This window comes from Bufo bufo, chromosome 2 (genome assembly GCF_905171765.1).
Source record: "Bufo bufo chromosome 2, aBufBuf1.1, whole genome shotgun sequence".
In the NCBI taxonomy this organism is placed as follows: domain Eukaryota; kingdom Metazoa; phylum Chordata; class Amphibia; order Anura; family Bufonidae; genus Bufo; species Bufo bufo.
In genome coordinates, this window is record NC_053390.1 from 470395930 (window position 1) to 470413460 (window position 17531).

Sequence of the window (17531 nt, forward strand, 5' to 3'; positions counted from 1 at the left end):
GGGCCATAAATAATGAGTTTTGTTTGGCTGTTAACCCTTGCTTTGTAAGTAACTGGAAAAAAATATTAAAATGGAAAATCTGCCAAAAAAGTGAAATTTTGAAATTGTGTCTATTTTTCATTGATTCTTGTGGAACACCTAAAGGGTTGTGGGGTGTAGTTTCTAGAATGGGGTCATTTTTGGGTGGTTTCTATAATGTAAGCCTCACAAAGTGACTTCAGACCTGAACTGGTCCTTAAAAAGTTGTTTTTTGAAAATTTCTGAGAAATTTCAAGATTTACTTCTAAACCTCTAAGCCTTGTACAAGTTGTAACATCCCCCAAAAATAAAATGTCATTCCCAAAATGATCTTAACATGAAGTAGACAATGGGAAATGTAAAGTAATAACTATTTTTGTAGAAATTAATATGTATTATAGAAGTAGAGAAATTGAAACTTGGAAATTTGGCATTTTTGTGTCAAAAAATAAAATCTCACATGAACTCACCATACCCCTCACGGAATCCAAATGCGTAAAAATTTTTAGACATTTATATTCCAGACTTCTTCTCACGCTTTAGGGCCCCTAGAATGCCAGGGCAGTATAAATACCCCACATGTGACCCCATTTCGGAAAGAAGACACCCCAAGGTATTCCGTGAGGGGCATATTGAGTCCATTAAAGATTGAAATTTTTGTCCCAAGTTAGCGGAAAAAAGAAATCAATTTCCGCTAACTTGTGCCAAAAAAAATAAATTTCTATGAACTCGCCATGCCCCTCATTGAATACCTTGGGGTGTCTTCTTTCCAAAATGGGGTCACATGTGGGGTATTTATACTGCCCTGGCATTCTAGGGGCCCTAAAGAGTGAGAAGAAGTCTGGGATCCAAATGTCTTAAAATGCCCTCATAAAAGGAATGTGGGCCCCTTTGCGCATCTAGGCTGCAAAAAAGTGTCACACATCTGGTATCGCCGTACTCAGGAGAAGTTGGGCAATGTGTTTTGGGGTGTCATTTTACATATACCCATGCTGGGTGAGATAAATATCTTGGTCAAATGCCAACTTTGTATAAAAAAAATGGGAAAAGTTGTCTTTTGCTGAGATATTTCTCTAACCCAGCATGAGTATATGTAAAAAGACACCCCAAAACACATTGCCCAACTTCTCCTGAATACGGCGATACCACGTGTGACACTTTTTTGCAGCCTAGGTGGGCAAAGGGGCCCACATTCCAAATAGCACCTTTCGGATTTCACAGGTCATTTACCTACTTACCACACATTAGGGCCCCTGGAAAATGCCAGGGCAGTATAACTACCCCACAAGTGACCCCATTTTGGAAAGAAGACACCCCAAGGTATTCCGTGAGGGGCATGGCGAGTTCCTAGAATTTTTTATTTTTTGTCACAAGTTAGCGGAAAATTATGATTTTTTTTTTAAATATATATATATATATATATATATATATATATATATATATATATATATTTTTTTTTTTCCTTACAAAGTCTCATATTCCACTAACTTGTGACAAAAAATAAAAACTTCCATGAGCTAACTATGCCCATCACGAAATACTTTGGGGTGTCTTCTTTCCAAAATGGGGTCACTTGTGGGGTAGTTATACTGCCCTGGCATTCTAGGGGCCCAAATGTGTGGTAAGTAGTTTGAAATCAAAATGTGTAAAAAATGACCGGTGAAATCCGAAAGGTGCTCTTTGGAATGTGGGCCCCTTTGCCCACCTAGGCTGCAAAAAAGTGTCACACATCTGGTATCTCCGTACTCAGGAGAAGTTGGGCAATGTGTTTTGGGGTGTCATTTTACATATACCCATGCTGGGTGAGAGAAATATCTTGGCAAAAGACAACTTTTCCCATTTTTTTATACAAAGTTGGCATTTGACCAAGATATTTATCTCACCCAGCATGGGTATATGTAAAATGACACCCCATATGTTAAATTTCGATTAATAACAAAAAAAGTAAAAATCTCAGCAGCAATGAAATACCACCAAATGAAAGCTCTATTAGTGAGAAGAAAAGGAGGTAAAATTCATTTGGGTGGTAAGTTGCATGACCGAGCAATAAACGGTCAAAGTAGTGTAGGTCAGAAGTGTAAAAAATGGCCTGGTCATTAAGGGTGTTTAAGCTATAGGGGCTGAGGTGGTTAAGGAGTTAAAGAGGTTGTCTCACTTCGGCACGTGGCATTTATCATGTAGAGAAAGTTAATACAAGACTCTTAGGCTAGTTTCACACTTGCGGCAGGACGGATCCGACATGCTGTTCACCATGTCGTATCCGTCCTGCGGCTGTTTCGCCGTGCCCCCGCTCCATCCCCATTGACTATAATGGGGACGGGGGCGGAGCTCCGGCGCAGCACGGCGGAGCACGGAGAAAGCCGCCGGACTAAAAAACCTGACATGCAGTAATTTTAGTCCGGCGGCCTTAAGCCGTGCACCGCCGTGCTGCGCCGGAGCTCCGCCCCCGTCCCCATTATAGTCAATGGGGACGGAGCGGCGGCCCGGCGAAACAGCCGCAGGACGGATCCGACATGGTGAACAGCATGTCGGATCCGTCCTGCCGCAAGTGTGAAAGTACCCTTACTAATGTATTGTTATCATCCATATTGCTTCTTTTGTTGGCTGGATTCATTTTTCCCTCACATTATACACTGCTCGTTTCCATGGTGACAGACACACTGCAATCCATCAGATTTTACAAACGTTGTTAACCCTTTAGGTGTTCCACAAGAGTTAATGGCAAATGGTGATAACATTTCAGAATTTTGATTTTTTGGCAAATTTTCCATTTTAATCAATTTTTTCCAGTAACAAAGCAAGGGTTAACAGCCAAACAAAATGCTATATTTATTGCCTCGATTCTGTAGTTTGCAGAAACACCCCATATGTGGCCGTAAACTATTGTACTAGCACACAGTAGGGCGTAGAGGGAAAGGTGCGCCGTATGATTTTCGGAAGGCAGATTTTGCAGGACTGGTTTATTAACACCATGTCCCATTTGAAGCCCCCCTAGAGTAGAAACTCCATAAAAGGGACCCCATCTAAGAAACTACACCCCTCAAGGTATTCAAAACTGATTTTACAAACTTTGTTAACCATTTAGGTGTTCCACAAGAATTAATGGAAAATAGAGATACAATTTCGAAATTTCACTTTTTTGGCAGATTTTCCATTTTAATACTTTTTTTCCCAGTTACAAAGCAAGGGTTAACAGCCAAACCAAACTCAATATTTATGGCTCTGATTCTGTAGTTTACAGAAACACCACATATGTGGTCGTAAACTGCTGTACGGGCACACGGCAGGGCGCAGAAGGAAAGGAATGCCATACGGTTTTTGGAAGGCAGGTTTTGCTGGACTGGTTTTTTTGACACCATGTCCCATTTGAAGCCTCCCTGATGCACCCCTAGAGTAGAAACTCCAAAAAAGTGACTCCATTTTAGAAACTACGGGATAGGGTGGCAGTTTTGTTGGAACTAGTTTAGGGTACATATGATTTTTGGTTGCTCTATATTACACTTTTTGTGAGGCAAGGTAACAAGAAATAGATTTTTTGGCACCGTTTTTTTTTTTGTTATTTACAACATTCGTCTGACAGGTTAGATCATGTGGTATTTTTATAGAGCAGGTTGTCACGGACGCGGCGATACCTAATATGTATACAATTTTTTTATTTTTTTATGTAAGTTTTACACAATGATTTCATTTTTGAAACAAAAAAAAAAAAATCATGTTTTAGTGTCTCCATAGTCTGAGAGCCATAGTTTTTTCAGTTTTTGGGCGATTATCTTTAGGTAGGGTCTCATTTTTTGTGGGATGAGATGACGGTTTGATTGGCACTATTTTGGGGCACATGCGACTTTTTTGATCGCTTTTATTACCTTTTTTGGGAAGTAAAGTGGGCAAAATTTTAATTCACCGTGCGGGGAAAGTAACATGACCGTTTTTATAGATCAGGTTGTTACGGACGCAGCGATACTAATATGTGTAGTGTATTTTATTTTTTTATTTAGTGATAAGTGTTTTTTTTTATCTTTACTTTATTTCACTTTTTTTTTTACCCAGACCCACTTGGTTCTTGAAGATCCAGTGGGTCTGATGTCTGTATAATACAGTACACTATATAGTGTATTGTACTGTATTTTACTTACACTTTGAACAGATCTATGCCTTCAGCACAGATCTGTTCAGCACCATGGACAGCAGGATGCCTGAGAAGGTGTCCTGTTGCCATGGGAACCTTCCCCATCTGCCACAACTGAGCAGACGGGGAAGGGTAAGGAGGGGGCTCCCTCCCTCTGTCACCCCATCCTGTCTGGGGGCTGCAAAGGCACAGCAGCCCCCCGATGGGAGAGGCAGGGAGCTCCCTGACCCTGACTGTTAACCTTTTCCATACAGCGGTCCGTACGGACCGCGGTATGGAAAGGGTTAAACAACTGATATCACAGCACAGATGTCAGCCGTTTATACCAGAGTGTCAGCATTGTGCTGACACCCTGGTATAACCACTGGACACCAATGAATATTCAAGAGGAGGCGGCCCCCGCCCCTGCACAACCCGCCGGTATAAAATCATTCAGGGGTGCAGGGGGGTGAAAAATCTTTATTTCAATTCAGAAACTGCAGAAAGCGCAGCAAACCGCAGGTCTGAATTGACCTGCAGTTTGTTGCGATCAACGACATGGGGGGGGGGGTCACGGGACCCCCCCGCGCATTTAGCCGAGGTGTCTGCTCAATGATTTGAGCAGGCACCTTGTTCCGATCACCGCCCGCCGGGCGGCAGTGATCGGAACAACACATGACGTACCGGTACGTCATGTGTCCTTAAGGACTCGGGAAACATGCCGTACCGGTACGTCATGTGTCCTTAAGGGGTTAATATTATATCTGTCATATAAATGGTACAAAAGAAAGGTCTAGAGGGTCCTACAAATACATGTAGGTTGACTCAGAAATTAAATCGTCCGGGGGTTCCAGTGGTCAGATCCCTAAATCTAACAGTAGGGGAAAACTTGTTGCAACCTGAATACCACTTTGAATTAGCTGTATCAGGACAGAGTTATCCTCTGGGACTACAGTTTAGCTTCAGTGCCTAGCTTCAGGGTAACTGCAACATTCCTCTCCCCCCCCGCCTTCCTGGTTTCATCTTTTGTTAACCACCTCCGGACCGCCTAACGCAGGATTGCGTTCCGGAGGTGGCAGCGCTGCGCAGAGTCACGCATATACGCGTCATCTCGCGAGACGCGAGATTTCGCTCAAAGCCGGCCCGCGCATGCGCATCGCGGGCCGGCAAAATTAAAAGAAGTATTTCGTCACCAGCCTGCCAGCAACGATCATTGGCTGGCAGGCTAGCGATTTTCAAAAAATCCAATCCAAAGTCATATAACAGATCATATTAGTAAATATGATCTGTTATATGGCTTGTCTGCTCCTGTGCTGGTCCTTTTCGTCGGTTGGATCCAGCACAGGAGCAGACTGAACTGTGAGTAGCACCAACACTACACCTTAGCCCCAGATCACCCACCTGCACCCCAATTAACCCTTTGATCACCCCTTTGATCGCCCCTGTCAATCACTAGTGAAAGGAAAAAAAGTGATCAGTGTAAACTGTCACTTTTTTTTTTTCACTGGTATTGGCTGTTAGGTTTTAGGGATAGTTTAGGCCCCTTGGTTAGGTAGTTAGCGTCAGTTAGCGCCCACCCCACCGCACCGCAGTCACTTTTATTCGCTGTTTAGCGTATCGCTAATCAGCATTTGTACTTTTATAGTATCTGTAAGTGATCAAAACTGATCACGGTCAGATCTATAATAGTATTAGTGTCACCTTAGCTCGCCCTCCACCCAAAACGCAGTGTTTGCCCGATCAGGCCTGATCGGTCGCCCACACGTGCGTTCACCCACGCCCGCCCCACCGCAGTGACAAAAAATATATTTTTTTTGATCACTGCACATTCATTTTACACGCACTGCGGCGATAAAAAAATCAGTTTTGATATTTTTTATCAACCGCAGCAGCCTCCGGTACTTCGCTAGCCTCCCCTTTGTAAGACAGGTTTGCTTTTTTTCTTGGGTAGTCTCAGGGAATACCCCTAAATTTAGTAGTCCAAAATGTCAAACAGGGGGTATTCTTCTGAAGAGGCCTACAGGATTCTGACCCAGTCGGATGAGGAGTGGGAACCCTCATCTGACGAATCTAGCGGGTCAGAATATGAACCTGTGGAAAGCAGTGGCTCTCTGACCCAAAGTTCGGACGAGGAGGTGGAGGTCCCTGGCAGCACCAGGCGTACCCGGCCCCATGTCGCTAGACCACAGGTTACGCAGGATCCGCTTCAAGAGCAGCAGAGTGGGGCTGTCGCTGCCGGATCACGTGGTGAGGCATACACCAGCAGCGCAGCCCTTCCTGGACCTAGTACCAGCACTGCCGTACAACCTGGTGAAGTAGCGAGCACCAGAAGGGCAGTTGAAGCTGGTACGGTGGCACGTGCAATAGTTACCCCGTCGCAGCCACCGCAAAGACGGGCCCGTAGAGCCCCTAGAGTCCCTGAGGTGCTGGCAAATCCTGATTGGCAGTCACCAACTTCAGCCGCACCAGTAGTTCCCCCTTTCACCGCCCAGTCTGGAGTTCGGGTTGAGACGGCTCAAATCGGTTCGGCCTTGGGATTTTTTGAGCTGTTCTTGACTGCGGAGCTCTTGGACTTAGTCGTGGCAGAGACCAACCAGTATGCCACACAATTTATAACCGCTAACCCGGGAAGCTATTATGCCCAGCCTTTCCGGTGGAAACCAGTCCAAGTTTCCGAACTTAAAATTTTTTTGGGCCTTCTCCTCAACATGGGCCTGACAAAAAAGCATGAATTGCGGTCATATTGGTCAACGCACCCAATTCATCACATGCCCATGTTCTCTGCTGCTATGTCCAGGACACGATTTGAGACCATCCTACGTTTTCTGCATTTTAGCGACAATACCACCTCCCGTCCCAGAGGCCACCCTGCTTTTGACCGGCTCCACAAAATTCGGCCCCTCATAGACCATTTCAACCTGAAATTTGCAGATTTGTATACCCCTGAGCAAAACATCTGCGTAGACGAGTCCCTAATACATTTTACCGGGCGCCTTGGCTTCAAACAATACATCCCAAGCAAGCGTGCCCGGTATGGGGTCAAATTGTATAAGCTCTGTGAAAGGGCCACAGGCTATACCCACAAATTTCGGATCTATGAGGGAAAAGATCAGACCCTGGAGCCGGTCGGTTGCCCTGACTACCTGGGGAGCAGTGGGAAGACAGTCTGGGACTTGGTGTCACCCTTATTCCGCAAGGGGTACCATCTTTATGTGGACAATTTCTACACAAGTGTGGCCCTCTTTAGGCATTTGTTTCTAGAACGGATTTGCGCCTGTGGCACCGCGCGAACTAGTCGCGTGGGCTTCCCCCAACGGCTTGTAACCACCCGTCTTGCAAGGGGGCAGAGGGCTGCCTTGTGTAACGAAGAACTGCTCGCGGTGAAATGGAGAGACAAGCGTGACGTTTACATGCTCTCCTCCATTCACGCAGACACGACAATCCAAATTGAGCGAGCAACCCGTGTCATTGAAAAGCCCCTCTGTGTCCACGACTATAATGCGCTCATGGGAGGGGTGGACTTCAATGACCAGATGTTGTCTCCGTATTTAGTTTCCCGCAGAACCAGACGCTGGTATAAGAAGGTGTCTGTATATTTAATTCAATTGGCGCTCTACAATAGTTTTGTTCTCTACAGTAAGGCTGGGAGAACAGGATCCTTCCTCAAATTCCAGGAAGAGATCATCGAGAACCTCCTTTACCCAGGAGGTTCCGTGGCCCCATCCACCAGTGTAGTTAGCCGTCTACACGAGCGACATTTCCCCAGTGTCGTTCCTGTACCTCAACCCAACCGTCACCCCGAAAAAGATGTCGTGTCTGTAGCAGGAGTGGAATAAGGCGTGACACCCGCTATTTCTGTCCTGACTGTGATGACCACCCTGCCCTATGCTATGGAGAGTGTTTCCGGAAGTACCACACACAGGTACACCTAGCATAGGGATCACATCTCACCAGGACAGGCACACAGGGCTATTAGGGCCCATTCACTCACAGCTGCTGCAAACCTCTCCTTTCACCTGGGATAAAGTGCATAACGTACTTCGCCACATCTTTGGGCGATTTGCGCTTTGCACATTGTCCCATGGGGAAGGAGAGGTTTGTTCTATAAAAGGTAAAAAAAACTAAACAAAAAAAAAAATACCGGTAAGTAAAAAAGTTAAATGTTCAGTTAAAAAAGTTTCTATGTTCTGTTCAACAGTTAATAAAGTTATTGCTTTGCGGCCTGGTTTTTTCTTTTTTGTTTTGTTTTTTTTACCTTTCAGGTGGACCAACCGATCGACTAGCTGCAGCACTGATGTGCATTCGGACAGAAGCATTGCGCTGCTGTCAGATTACACGCAAGTCGGTGTATGCGGCGCTGCAAGACGAGATTTCTCCTCTGCAGTAAAAGATATGTTTGCCGAGGCATATGAGCTGAGGAGGTGGCGGTGTTCATATACTTTGGCAAACACTTTGTATATATAAAAAAAAAAATCCCGGCAATGATTTATTCATCCACATCGATTGATGTGAATGGAGAAATCTGGTTTGCCAGGGCATACGAGCTAAGTGGGTATGGATGTTGGGCGGAGCTCCTATGTCCTGGCAGACGCCTTTCCCCTCCTTTTTCTTTTTTTGGCAGAGATTTTTTCATCCACATTGATCGATGCGAATGAAGAAATCTGTGCCGTTCATTTTTTTCTTTCAGCCCAGAGGCTGAACGGAAAAAAAAAATCTCATTACCCGTATGCTCAATATAAAGGAGAATAGCAGAAACTCCTAATGCTGGGCATACATGTAATGATTGCGGAGACCCTCAAATGCCAGGGCAGTACAAACACCTCACAAATAACACCATTTTGGAAAGAAGACACCCCAAGGTATTCGCTGAGGGGCATATTGAGTCCATGAAAGATTGAAATTTTTGTCCCAAGTTAGCGGAAAGGGAGACTTTGTGAGAACAAAATCAAAAAAATCTATTTCCGCTAACTTGTGCCAAAAATTTTTTTTTCAATGAACTCGCCATGCCCCTCATTAAATACCTTGGGGTGTCTTCTTTCCAAAATGGGGTCACATGTGGGGTATTTATACTGCCCTGGCATTTTAGGGGCCCCAAAGCGTGAGAAGAAGTCTGGTATCCAAATGTCTAAAAATGCCCTCCTAAAAGGAATTTGGGCACCTTTGCCCACCTAGGCTGCAAAAAAGTGTCACACATGTGGTATCTCCGTATTCAGCAGAAGTTGGGGAATATGTTTTGGGGTGTCATTTTACATATACCCATGCTGGGTGAGATAAATATCTTGGTCAAATGCCAACTTTGTATAAAAAAAATGGGAAAAGTTGTCTTTTGCCAAGATATTTCTCTCACCCAGCATGGGTATATGTAAAATGACACCACAAAACACATTCCCCACCTTCTCCTGAGTACGGAGATACCAGATGTGTGACACTTTTTTGCAGCCTAGGTGGGCAAAGGGGCCCACATTCCAAAGAGCACCTTTCGGATTTCACAGGTCATTTACCTACTTACCAGACATTAGGGCCCCTGGAAAATGCCAGGGCAGTATAACTACCCCACAAGTGACCCCATTTTGGAAAGAAGAGACCCCAAGGTATTCCGTGAGGGGCATGGCAAGTTCCTAGAATTTTTAATTTTTTGTCACAAGTTAGTGGAAAATGATGATTTTTTTTTTTTTTTCATACAAAGTCTCATATTCCACTAACTTGTGACAAAAAATAAAAATTTCCATGAACTCACTATGCCCATCAGCGAATACCTTGGGGTCTCTTCTTTCCAAAATGGGGTCACTTGTGGGGTAGTTATACTGCCCTGGCATTCTAGGGGCCCAAATGTGTGGTAAGGAGTTTGAAATCAAATTCTGAAAAAAATGACCTGTCAAATCCGAAAGGTGCTCTTTGGAATATGGGCCCCTTTGCCCACCTAGGCTGCAAAAAAGTGTCACACATCTGGTATCTCCGTACTCAGGAGAAGGTGGGGAATGTGTTTTGGGGTGTCATTTTACATATACCCATGCTGGGTGAGAGAAATATCTTGGCAAAAGACAACTTTTCCCATTTTTTTATACAAAGTTGGCATTTGACCACGATATTTATCTCACCCAGCATGGGTATATGTAAAAAGACACCCCAAAACACATTCCTCAACTTCTCCTGAGTACGGGGATACCAGATGTGTGACACTTTTTTGCAGCCTAGGTGGGCAAAGGGGCCCACATTCCAAAGAGCACCTTTTGGATTTCATAGGTCATTTTTTACTGAATTTGATTTCAAACTCCTTACCACACATTTGGGCCCCTAGAATGCCAGGGCAGTATAACTACCCCACAAGTGACCCCATTTTGGAAAGAAGAGACCCCAAGGTATTCGCTGATGGGCATAGTGAGTTCATGGAAGTTTTTATTTTTTGTCACAAGTTAGTGGAATATGAGACTTTGTATGAAAAAAAAAAAAAAAAAAAAAAAAAAATCATCATTTTCCACTAACTTGTGACAAAAAATAAAAAATTCTAGGAACTCGCCATGCCCCTCACGGAATACCTTGGGGTGTCTTCTTTCCAAAATGGGGTCACTTGTGGGGTAGTTATACTGCCCTGGCATTCTAGGGGCCCAAATGTGTGGTAAGGAGTTTGAAATCAAATTCTGAAAAAAATGACCTGTCAAATCCGAAAGGTGCTCTTTGGAATATGGGCCCCTTTGCCCACCTAGGCTGCAAAAAAGTGTCACACATCTGGTATCTCCGTACTCAGGAGAAGGTGGGGAATGTGTTTTGGGGTGTCATTTTATATATACCCATGCTGGGTGAGATAAATATCTTGGTCAAATGCCAACTTTGTATAAAAAAATGGGAAAAGTTGTCTTTTGCCAAGATATTTCTCTTACCCAGCATGGGTATATATAAAATGACACCCCAAAACACATTCCCCACCTTCTCCTGAGTACGGAGATACCAGATGTGTGACACTTTTTTGCAGCCTAGGTGGGCAAAGGGGCCCATATTCCAAAGAGCACCTTTCGGATTTGACAGGTCATTTTTTTCAGAATTTGATTTCAAACTCCTTACCACACATTTGGGCCCCTAGAATGCCAGAGCAGTATAACTACCCCACAAGTGACCCCATTTTGGAAAGAAGAGACCCCAAGGTATTTCGTGATGGGCATAGTGAGTTCATAGAAGTTTTTATTTTTTGTCACAAGTTAGTGGAATATGAGACTTTGTAAGAAAAAAAAAAAAAGAAAAAAATCATCATTTTCCGCTAACTTGTGACAAAAAATAAAAAGTTCTATGAACTCACTATGCCCATCAGCGAATACCTTAGGGTGTGTACTTTCCGAAATGGGGTCATTTGTGGGGTGTTTGTACTGTCTGGCCATTGTAGAACCTCAGGAAACATGACAGGTGCTCAGAAAGTCAGAGCTGCTTCAAAAAGCGGAAATTCACATTTTTGTACCATAGTTTGTAAACGCTATAACTTTTACCCAAACCATTTTTTTTTTACCCAAACATTTTTTTTTTATCAAAGACATGTAGAACTATAAATTTAGAGCAAAATTTCTATATGGATCTCGTTTTTTTTGCAAAATTTTACAACTGAAAGTGAAAAATGTCATTTTTTTGCAAAAAAATCGTTAAATTTCGATTAATAACAAAAAAAGTAAAAATGTCAGCAGCAATGAAATACCACCAAATGAAAGCTCTATTAGTGAGAAGAAAAGGAGGTAAAATTCATTTGGGTGGTAAGTTGCATGACCGAGCAATAAACGGTGAAAGTAGTGTAGGTCAGAAGTGTAAAAAGTGGCCTGGTCTTTCAGGGTGTTTAAGCACTGGGGGCTGAAGTGGTTAAAGGGAACCTGTCACCGGGATTTGGTGTACAGAGCTGAGGACATGGGTTGCTAGATGGCCACTAGCACATCCGCAATACCCAGTCCCCATAGCTCTGTGTGCTTTTATTGTGTTAAAAAACTGATTTGATACATATGCAAATTAACATAAAAGAGTCATATCTTACTTGTGTGACCAGAGAAGAGTCATATTTTCAAGCTCTGACTCATCTCAGGTTAATTTGCATATGTATCAAATTGGTTTTTATACACAATAAAAGCACATAGAGCTATGGGGACTGGATATTGCGGATGTGCTAGCGGCGATCTAGCAACCCAAGTCCTCAGCTCTATACCCAAAATCCCGGTGACAGGTTCCCTTTAAGGCTGCTGTCCTCTTCTTTTTCTGCTGCAGCTCTCTCTCTCCTTTGATTGGCTTCTGTGAGTAAACAAGCCCATCACAAGCTCACCAGGAGATCAATGCAAGGAGAGCTGACTTCTATTAAAGCAAAGGCAGAATGATTATAAAGTTATAAAGTACAAATTATTATCAGGCAATTGCATCACATATAGTCAAGGGAATAAGCCTTAAGGGGGAGCTGGCAGGTTGACTTAAAGAATTAAACAGTGTATCATGTTGACGGTGAAAGGCCACCCACGGGTTTGTTGCATTCACACCTCAATACCTGCATGCACACAACATACTGATGTATGTATGCAGGTATTGAGGTGTGAATGCAACAAACCCATGGGCGTTTATTAACCAAAAGAGTAATTTTATATTCAGTATCATATGTTTAACCTAAAATCTGGGATCCCACATGAAGTGCTTATTCCAGCTCCTGTGTGAACGACAATATTTGAAGCTTTCCGAACCATATCAGCAAGGTCCTCCACTTTTTGTTGCAACTCTTCTGAAGAGTCAAAAATCTAGAAAATGTAAGAAAATTTTAAACGTTAGACAAATATGAATCTATTGGCAGAAAATTGTTTAGACTAAAGGGAACCTGTCACCGGGATTTTGGGTACAGAGCTGAGGACATGGGTTGCTAGATGGCCGCTAGCACATCTGCAATACCCAGTCCACATAGCTCTGTGTGCTTTTATTGTGTAAAAAAACTGATTTGAAACATATGTAAATTAACCTGAGAAGAGTCCTGTCTGAGATGAGTCCAGCGTGAAGGAGCCCCGCATCCTCAGAATCTCCTCCTTGCTCCCTGAATTCAGAAAGCTGTAATCTCACGATGCGCAAGCTAGCACATGCGCAGTGTTGTCATCAGCCTCAGGGAACAAACTGCGCATCACGAAATTACGCCGCTCTAGCTTTCTGACGTTGGGGAGCAAGGAGGAGATTCTGAGGATGCGGGGCGGTGCTGGGCTCCTTCACGCTGGACTCATCTCAGGGACAGGACTCCTCTCTGGTTAATTTGCATATGTATTAAATCGGTTTTTATACACAATAAAAGCACACAGAGCTATGGGGACTGGGTATTGCAGATGTGCTAGCGGCCATCTAGCAACCCATGTCCTCAGCTCTATACCCAAAATCCCGGTGACAGGTTCCCTTTAAGGGGCTCTACTTCTGGGAACACATTTTACATCCAGACAGGGCTTTAGTATTTCTGCTGCATTTACATTCTGCACGGCTGAATAAAGAGCTCCTCACACACAACAGCGCCATCTAGGGACGTATAAAAGCCTGCGTCTTCCTACACGGGGTAATAAGTGGCGGAACATCCTTACACAGAAGGGTGGCGGTTGTAGTGATCCATGCAGCTAGCACTCACCTCCGGCAGACCGCAGCGCCCTTTCTCACTATAGGGGGACAAACCAGCTGCATAGTTCACAGACATCAGCGCTATCTCCTACAAGACAAGAGAGTTCAGGGTAGTAAGGAACCGCTCATAGAAAGAAACACACCACAGGAAGAGGCGGGCCACACTAGATTATGGGGTAGTGTCTAAATCCCATGCGCCGCAAGGGCCTTATGATGTCACCGGGTCACGTGACGTCCTTCATTTTGTATTGTATTACTCATTACTTAGATCTTTGTTACCACAGCCCTCATGACGTAGATGTTACCCTGCCGCTACGTTCAAGCCACCTGACTTTAGCATGTCACGTGACCTCCGTGACGTCAGGATGTCCTTAGGGCGCATACAGATCTAGCAGCAGAATAGTGCTCCTGGTAGGTACGATGTCACAGGAAGAGGCGGGGTCTCGTCTAATGGGCGGGACCAACAGATTACTGGAGAAACTAAGGTCAGAGCAGGTTGGTGGAGAGGAGAGTGGGTGTTTTTTTTTCTTCTCATGCAAGTCTTTTTGAAGGTGGTTGAAGGGAGATGGGTGATGTTTTTACAGGGCACTGTATGTTGAAGGGGCTTGATGTTATTTACATGGGAATGTGTGTTGGAGGAGGCTGGAGGGAGGGGCTTGATGTTATTTACATGGGACTGTATTTTAGAGGAGGCTGGAGGGAGGGGATTTATGTTATTTACATGGGACTTTATTTTGGAGGAGGCTGGAGGGAGGGGATTGATGTTATACACATGGGACTGTATTTTGGAGGGAGGCGATTGATGTTAAACACATAGGACTGTATGTTGGAGGAGGCTGGATGGAGGGGATTTATGTTATTTACATGGGACTGTATTTTGGAGGAGGCTGGAGGGAGGGGATTGATGTTATTTACATGGGACTTTATTTTGGAGGAGGCTGGAGGGAGGGGATTGATGTTATACACATGGGACTGTATTTTGGAAGAGGCTGGGGGGAGGGGATTGATGTTATTTACATGGGACTGTATTTTGGAGGAGGCTGGAGGGAGGCGATTGATGTTATACACATGGGACTGTATTTTGGAGGAGGCTGGAGGGAGGCGATTGATGTTTTACACATGGGACTGTATTTTGGAGGAGGCTGGAGGGAGGCGATTGATGTTTTACACATGGGACTGTATTTTGGAGGAGGCTGGAGGGAGGGGATTGATGTTATTTACATGGGACTGTATTTTGGAGGAGGCTGGAGGGAGGGGATTGATGTTATTTACATGGGACTGTATTTTGGAGGAGGCTGGAGGGAGGGGATTGATGTTATTTACATGGGACGGTATTTTGGAGGAGGCTGGAGGGAGGCGATTGATGTTATTTACATGGGACTGTATTTTGGAGGAGTCTGGAGGGAGGGGATTGATGTTATTTACATGGGACTGTATTTTGGAGGAGGCTGGAGGGAGGGGATTGATGTTATTTACATGGGACTGTATTTTGGAGGAGGCTGGAGGGAGGCGATTGATGTTATACACATGGGACTGTACATTGGGGAGTAGAGATGTTTTGCAGAATGGGTCTGTATGTTGGGGGTGGCCCATGAAGTGGAGTTGCTTCAGATCAGTATAAAGCTTGTGTGTAATTGTGTGTTTTATTTTTCTATTAATCTTTTTTCCCCCCAGCCTATGAACACTCATTGTTACAGCGCCCTGGCTGCCCAAGAACTTGTGGAAGTGTCTGACATGTGAATAGATATACACTGAACAGCAGCCCCAGCTTCTCTCCCCAGTGTTTTAATGCCAGCATTGCCCCCCCCCCCCCCCTCTCTCCAGCAATAGTATTAATATTCGTTCCATATCACTAATTTACAAAGTGGCTTCAATTTACAGAATTATACTGTCACCACAATCCTGGACTGTTATCTGCTGTAATACTTGTGAAGTACTGCAGATGAGGAGTCCAGATTGCTGTTTTTTTCCTACTGCCCCCTGTTCCTCTGCTGTCAGCACTTAGAGCTGCACTGAAATACAGCATCCGATCTGCCGTGAATGCTTACTTGATTTCTCTCGACTATTATAGCATGGCAGTTCGGACTGTGTATTTCAGTACAGCTTTGAGCACTGACTGTGGGGTAATAGGGAGCATAAGGGGGAAAAAAAGGTGATCTGGACTAGGACTGCAGTAAACGATTATTTTAGTAATCAAGTATTCTACCGATTATTTTTACAATTAATCGAGTACTCTAATAAGAAAAACCTTCTTAAAATAACGTATTCCTTTATAAAAACAATATTTTTATTTCTTACAGTGGTATAGCAAATAATTGCGCACTTTCACAGCTGCAATATACATTCTGTCAGAAGAACAGCCGGCCAGAATGTACCATATCGGGTATAGCTGGATACTGCCGGCTGCTGCAGCGATTGACTGTAATGGGGTCCGGCCTTGTTACAGCATTCAAGCTGGGTTTTGGCAGCACAAAAAAAAATGCTTTGGATGATACCCAGCATGTATGCCGGAACATGGACAGATGGCCTTGGACCACATAATAGTCAATGAGAGCATATAGCTGGTTGTATCCGGCTATACCCAATACGGTATACTCCAGCAGGCTGTTCTTCTTCCAGAATGTGTCTCCAAGGTATGCCCCTCCATGCCATCCATTGACAGCCCAATTGCCATGTCTCCCACTCCCCCAGTGCCATCCATTGCCATGTCCCCCTTCCCCAGTGCCTCAATGCCATCCACTATGTCCCCCACCACCAGTGCCATCAGATCAGCCCCTCCATGCCATGTCCCCCAGTGCCATCAGCCCCTCCATTGCCATGTCCCCCTTCCCCAGTACATCCACTATGTCCCGCACTCCCCCATTGCCATCAGCCCCTCTATGCCAGCCCAATTGCCATGTCTCCCACTCCCCCAGTGCCATCAGATCAGCCCCTGCCTCCATGCCATGTCCCCCACTCCCCCATTGCCATCTGCCCATCCATGCCATCCATTGTATCCCCCTCCCCCAGTGCCTCCATGCTATCCATTGTGTCCCCTCCCCCCAGTACCTCCATGCCATCCCCATGTCTGTCACTCCCCCAGTGCCATTAGATCAGCCCCTCCATGCCATGTACCCCACCCAGCGCCATCAGCCCTTCTATGCCATACATGTCCTGTCCCCCACTCCCCCAGCGCCATCAGCCCCTCCATGCCATTGCCATTATCATCCATGTCCTCCAGCGCCATCAGCCCAGTTCTTCAAATCACAGGTGTCCCCTTCAAACCCCCCCCCCCCCCGCTAACTTTATACTTACCTTTCCCCAGTCGTCTCCATGACACCAAATCCTGAGATTGACTTCCTTCTGATTGGACAGGAAAAACAGAGAGGTTAAAAACCCCACCCCCTCCTTCCATCGCCAGTGTTTTTCCTGTCCCATCAGGATAGGAAGCCGGAGAGGTGCACGGAGCTCTAGCGGGCTCACCTGGTTTTTCTTTCAGGCCGAGGTCGGATCTGCAGTGCAGCTCTCCCTCCTCCTCCGGATTAGGCCTGGGCTCGGGTGCATCGTGATTTTCCCCCCTGCGAAGATCCCCTCTGCGGCGGTCCAGGGGGACTTAATGCAGAGGGGAAAAGAAGATTACGGCGGATCGGCACTGAGATGTGTCCCTTCCGGCCGGCAGGAGGATGATGTCAGACGCCGGGGGGCGGGGCAGAGCGTCCTGACGTCATCAACATGCGCCGCAGGTCCTGGAAGGGTAAAGGAAACTATAAAAACCCATAGGACCTGCAGAATGGCTCCCTGCACAGCGCGGCTTGTTCCTATTTGGAGTGCGCCC

General features: G+C 45.1%; 1 protein-coding gene across 4 annotated transcripts in view; it reads right to left on the reverse strand.

The window, feature by feature from the left end:
* SIRT6 (sirtuin 6) overlaps positions 1 to 13876 on the reverse strand; it is an 80137-nt gene extending 66261 nt beyond the window's left edge. For 3 of the 4 annotated variants that reach the window (XM_040417710.1, XM_040417709.1, XM_040417712.1), the window contains exons 1-2: positions 13728 to 13876; positions 12743 to 12870 (exon numbers count right to left, since the gene is read on the reverse strand). In XM_040417710.1, coding sequence (XP_040273644.1) covers positions 12743 to 12870; positions 13728 to 13793 — 194 coding nt within the window. In that variant the 5' untranslated portion in view covers positions 13794 to 13876. Of the gene's footprint in view, positions 1 to 12742; positions 12871 to 13683 lie in introns of all 4 variants that reach the window. The other variant, XM_040417711.1, reaches the window with a different exon arrangement.
* Between the last annotated feature and the right edge of the window lie 3655 nt (positions 13877 to 17531).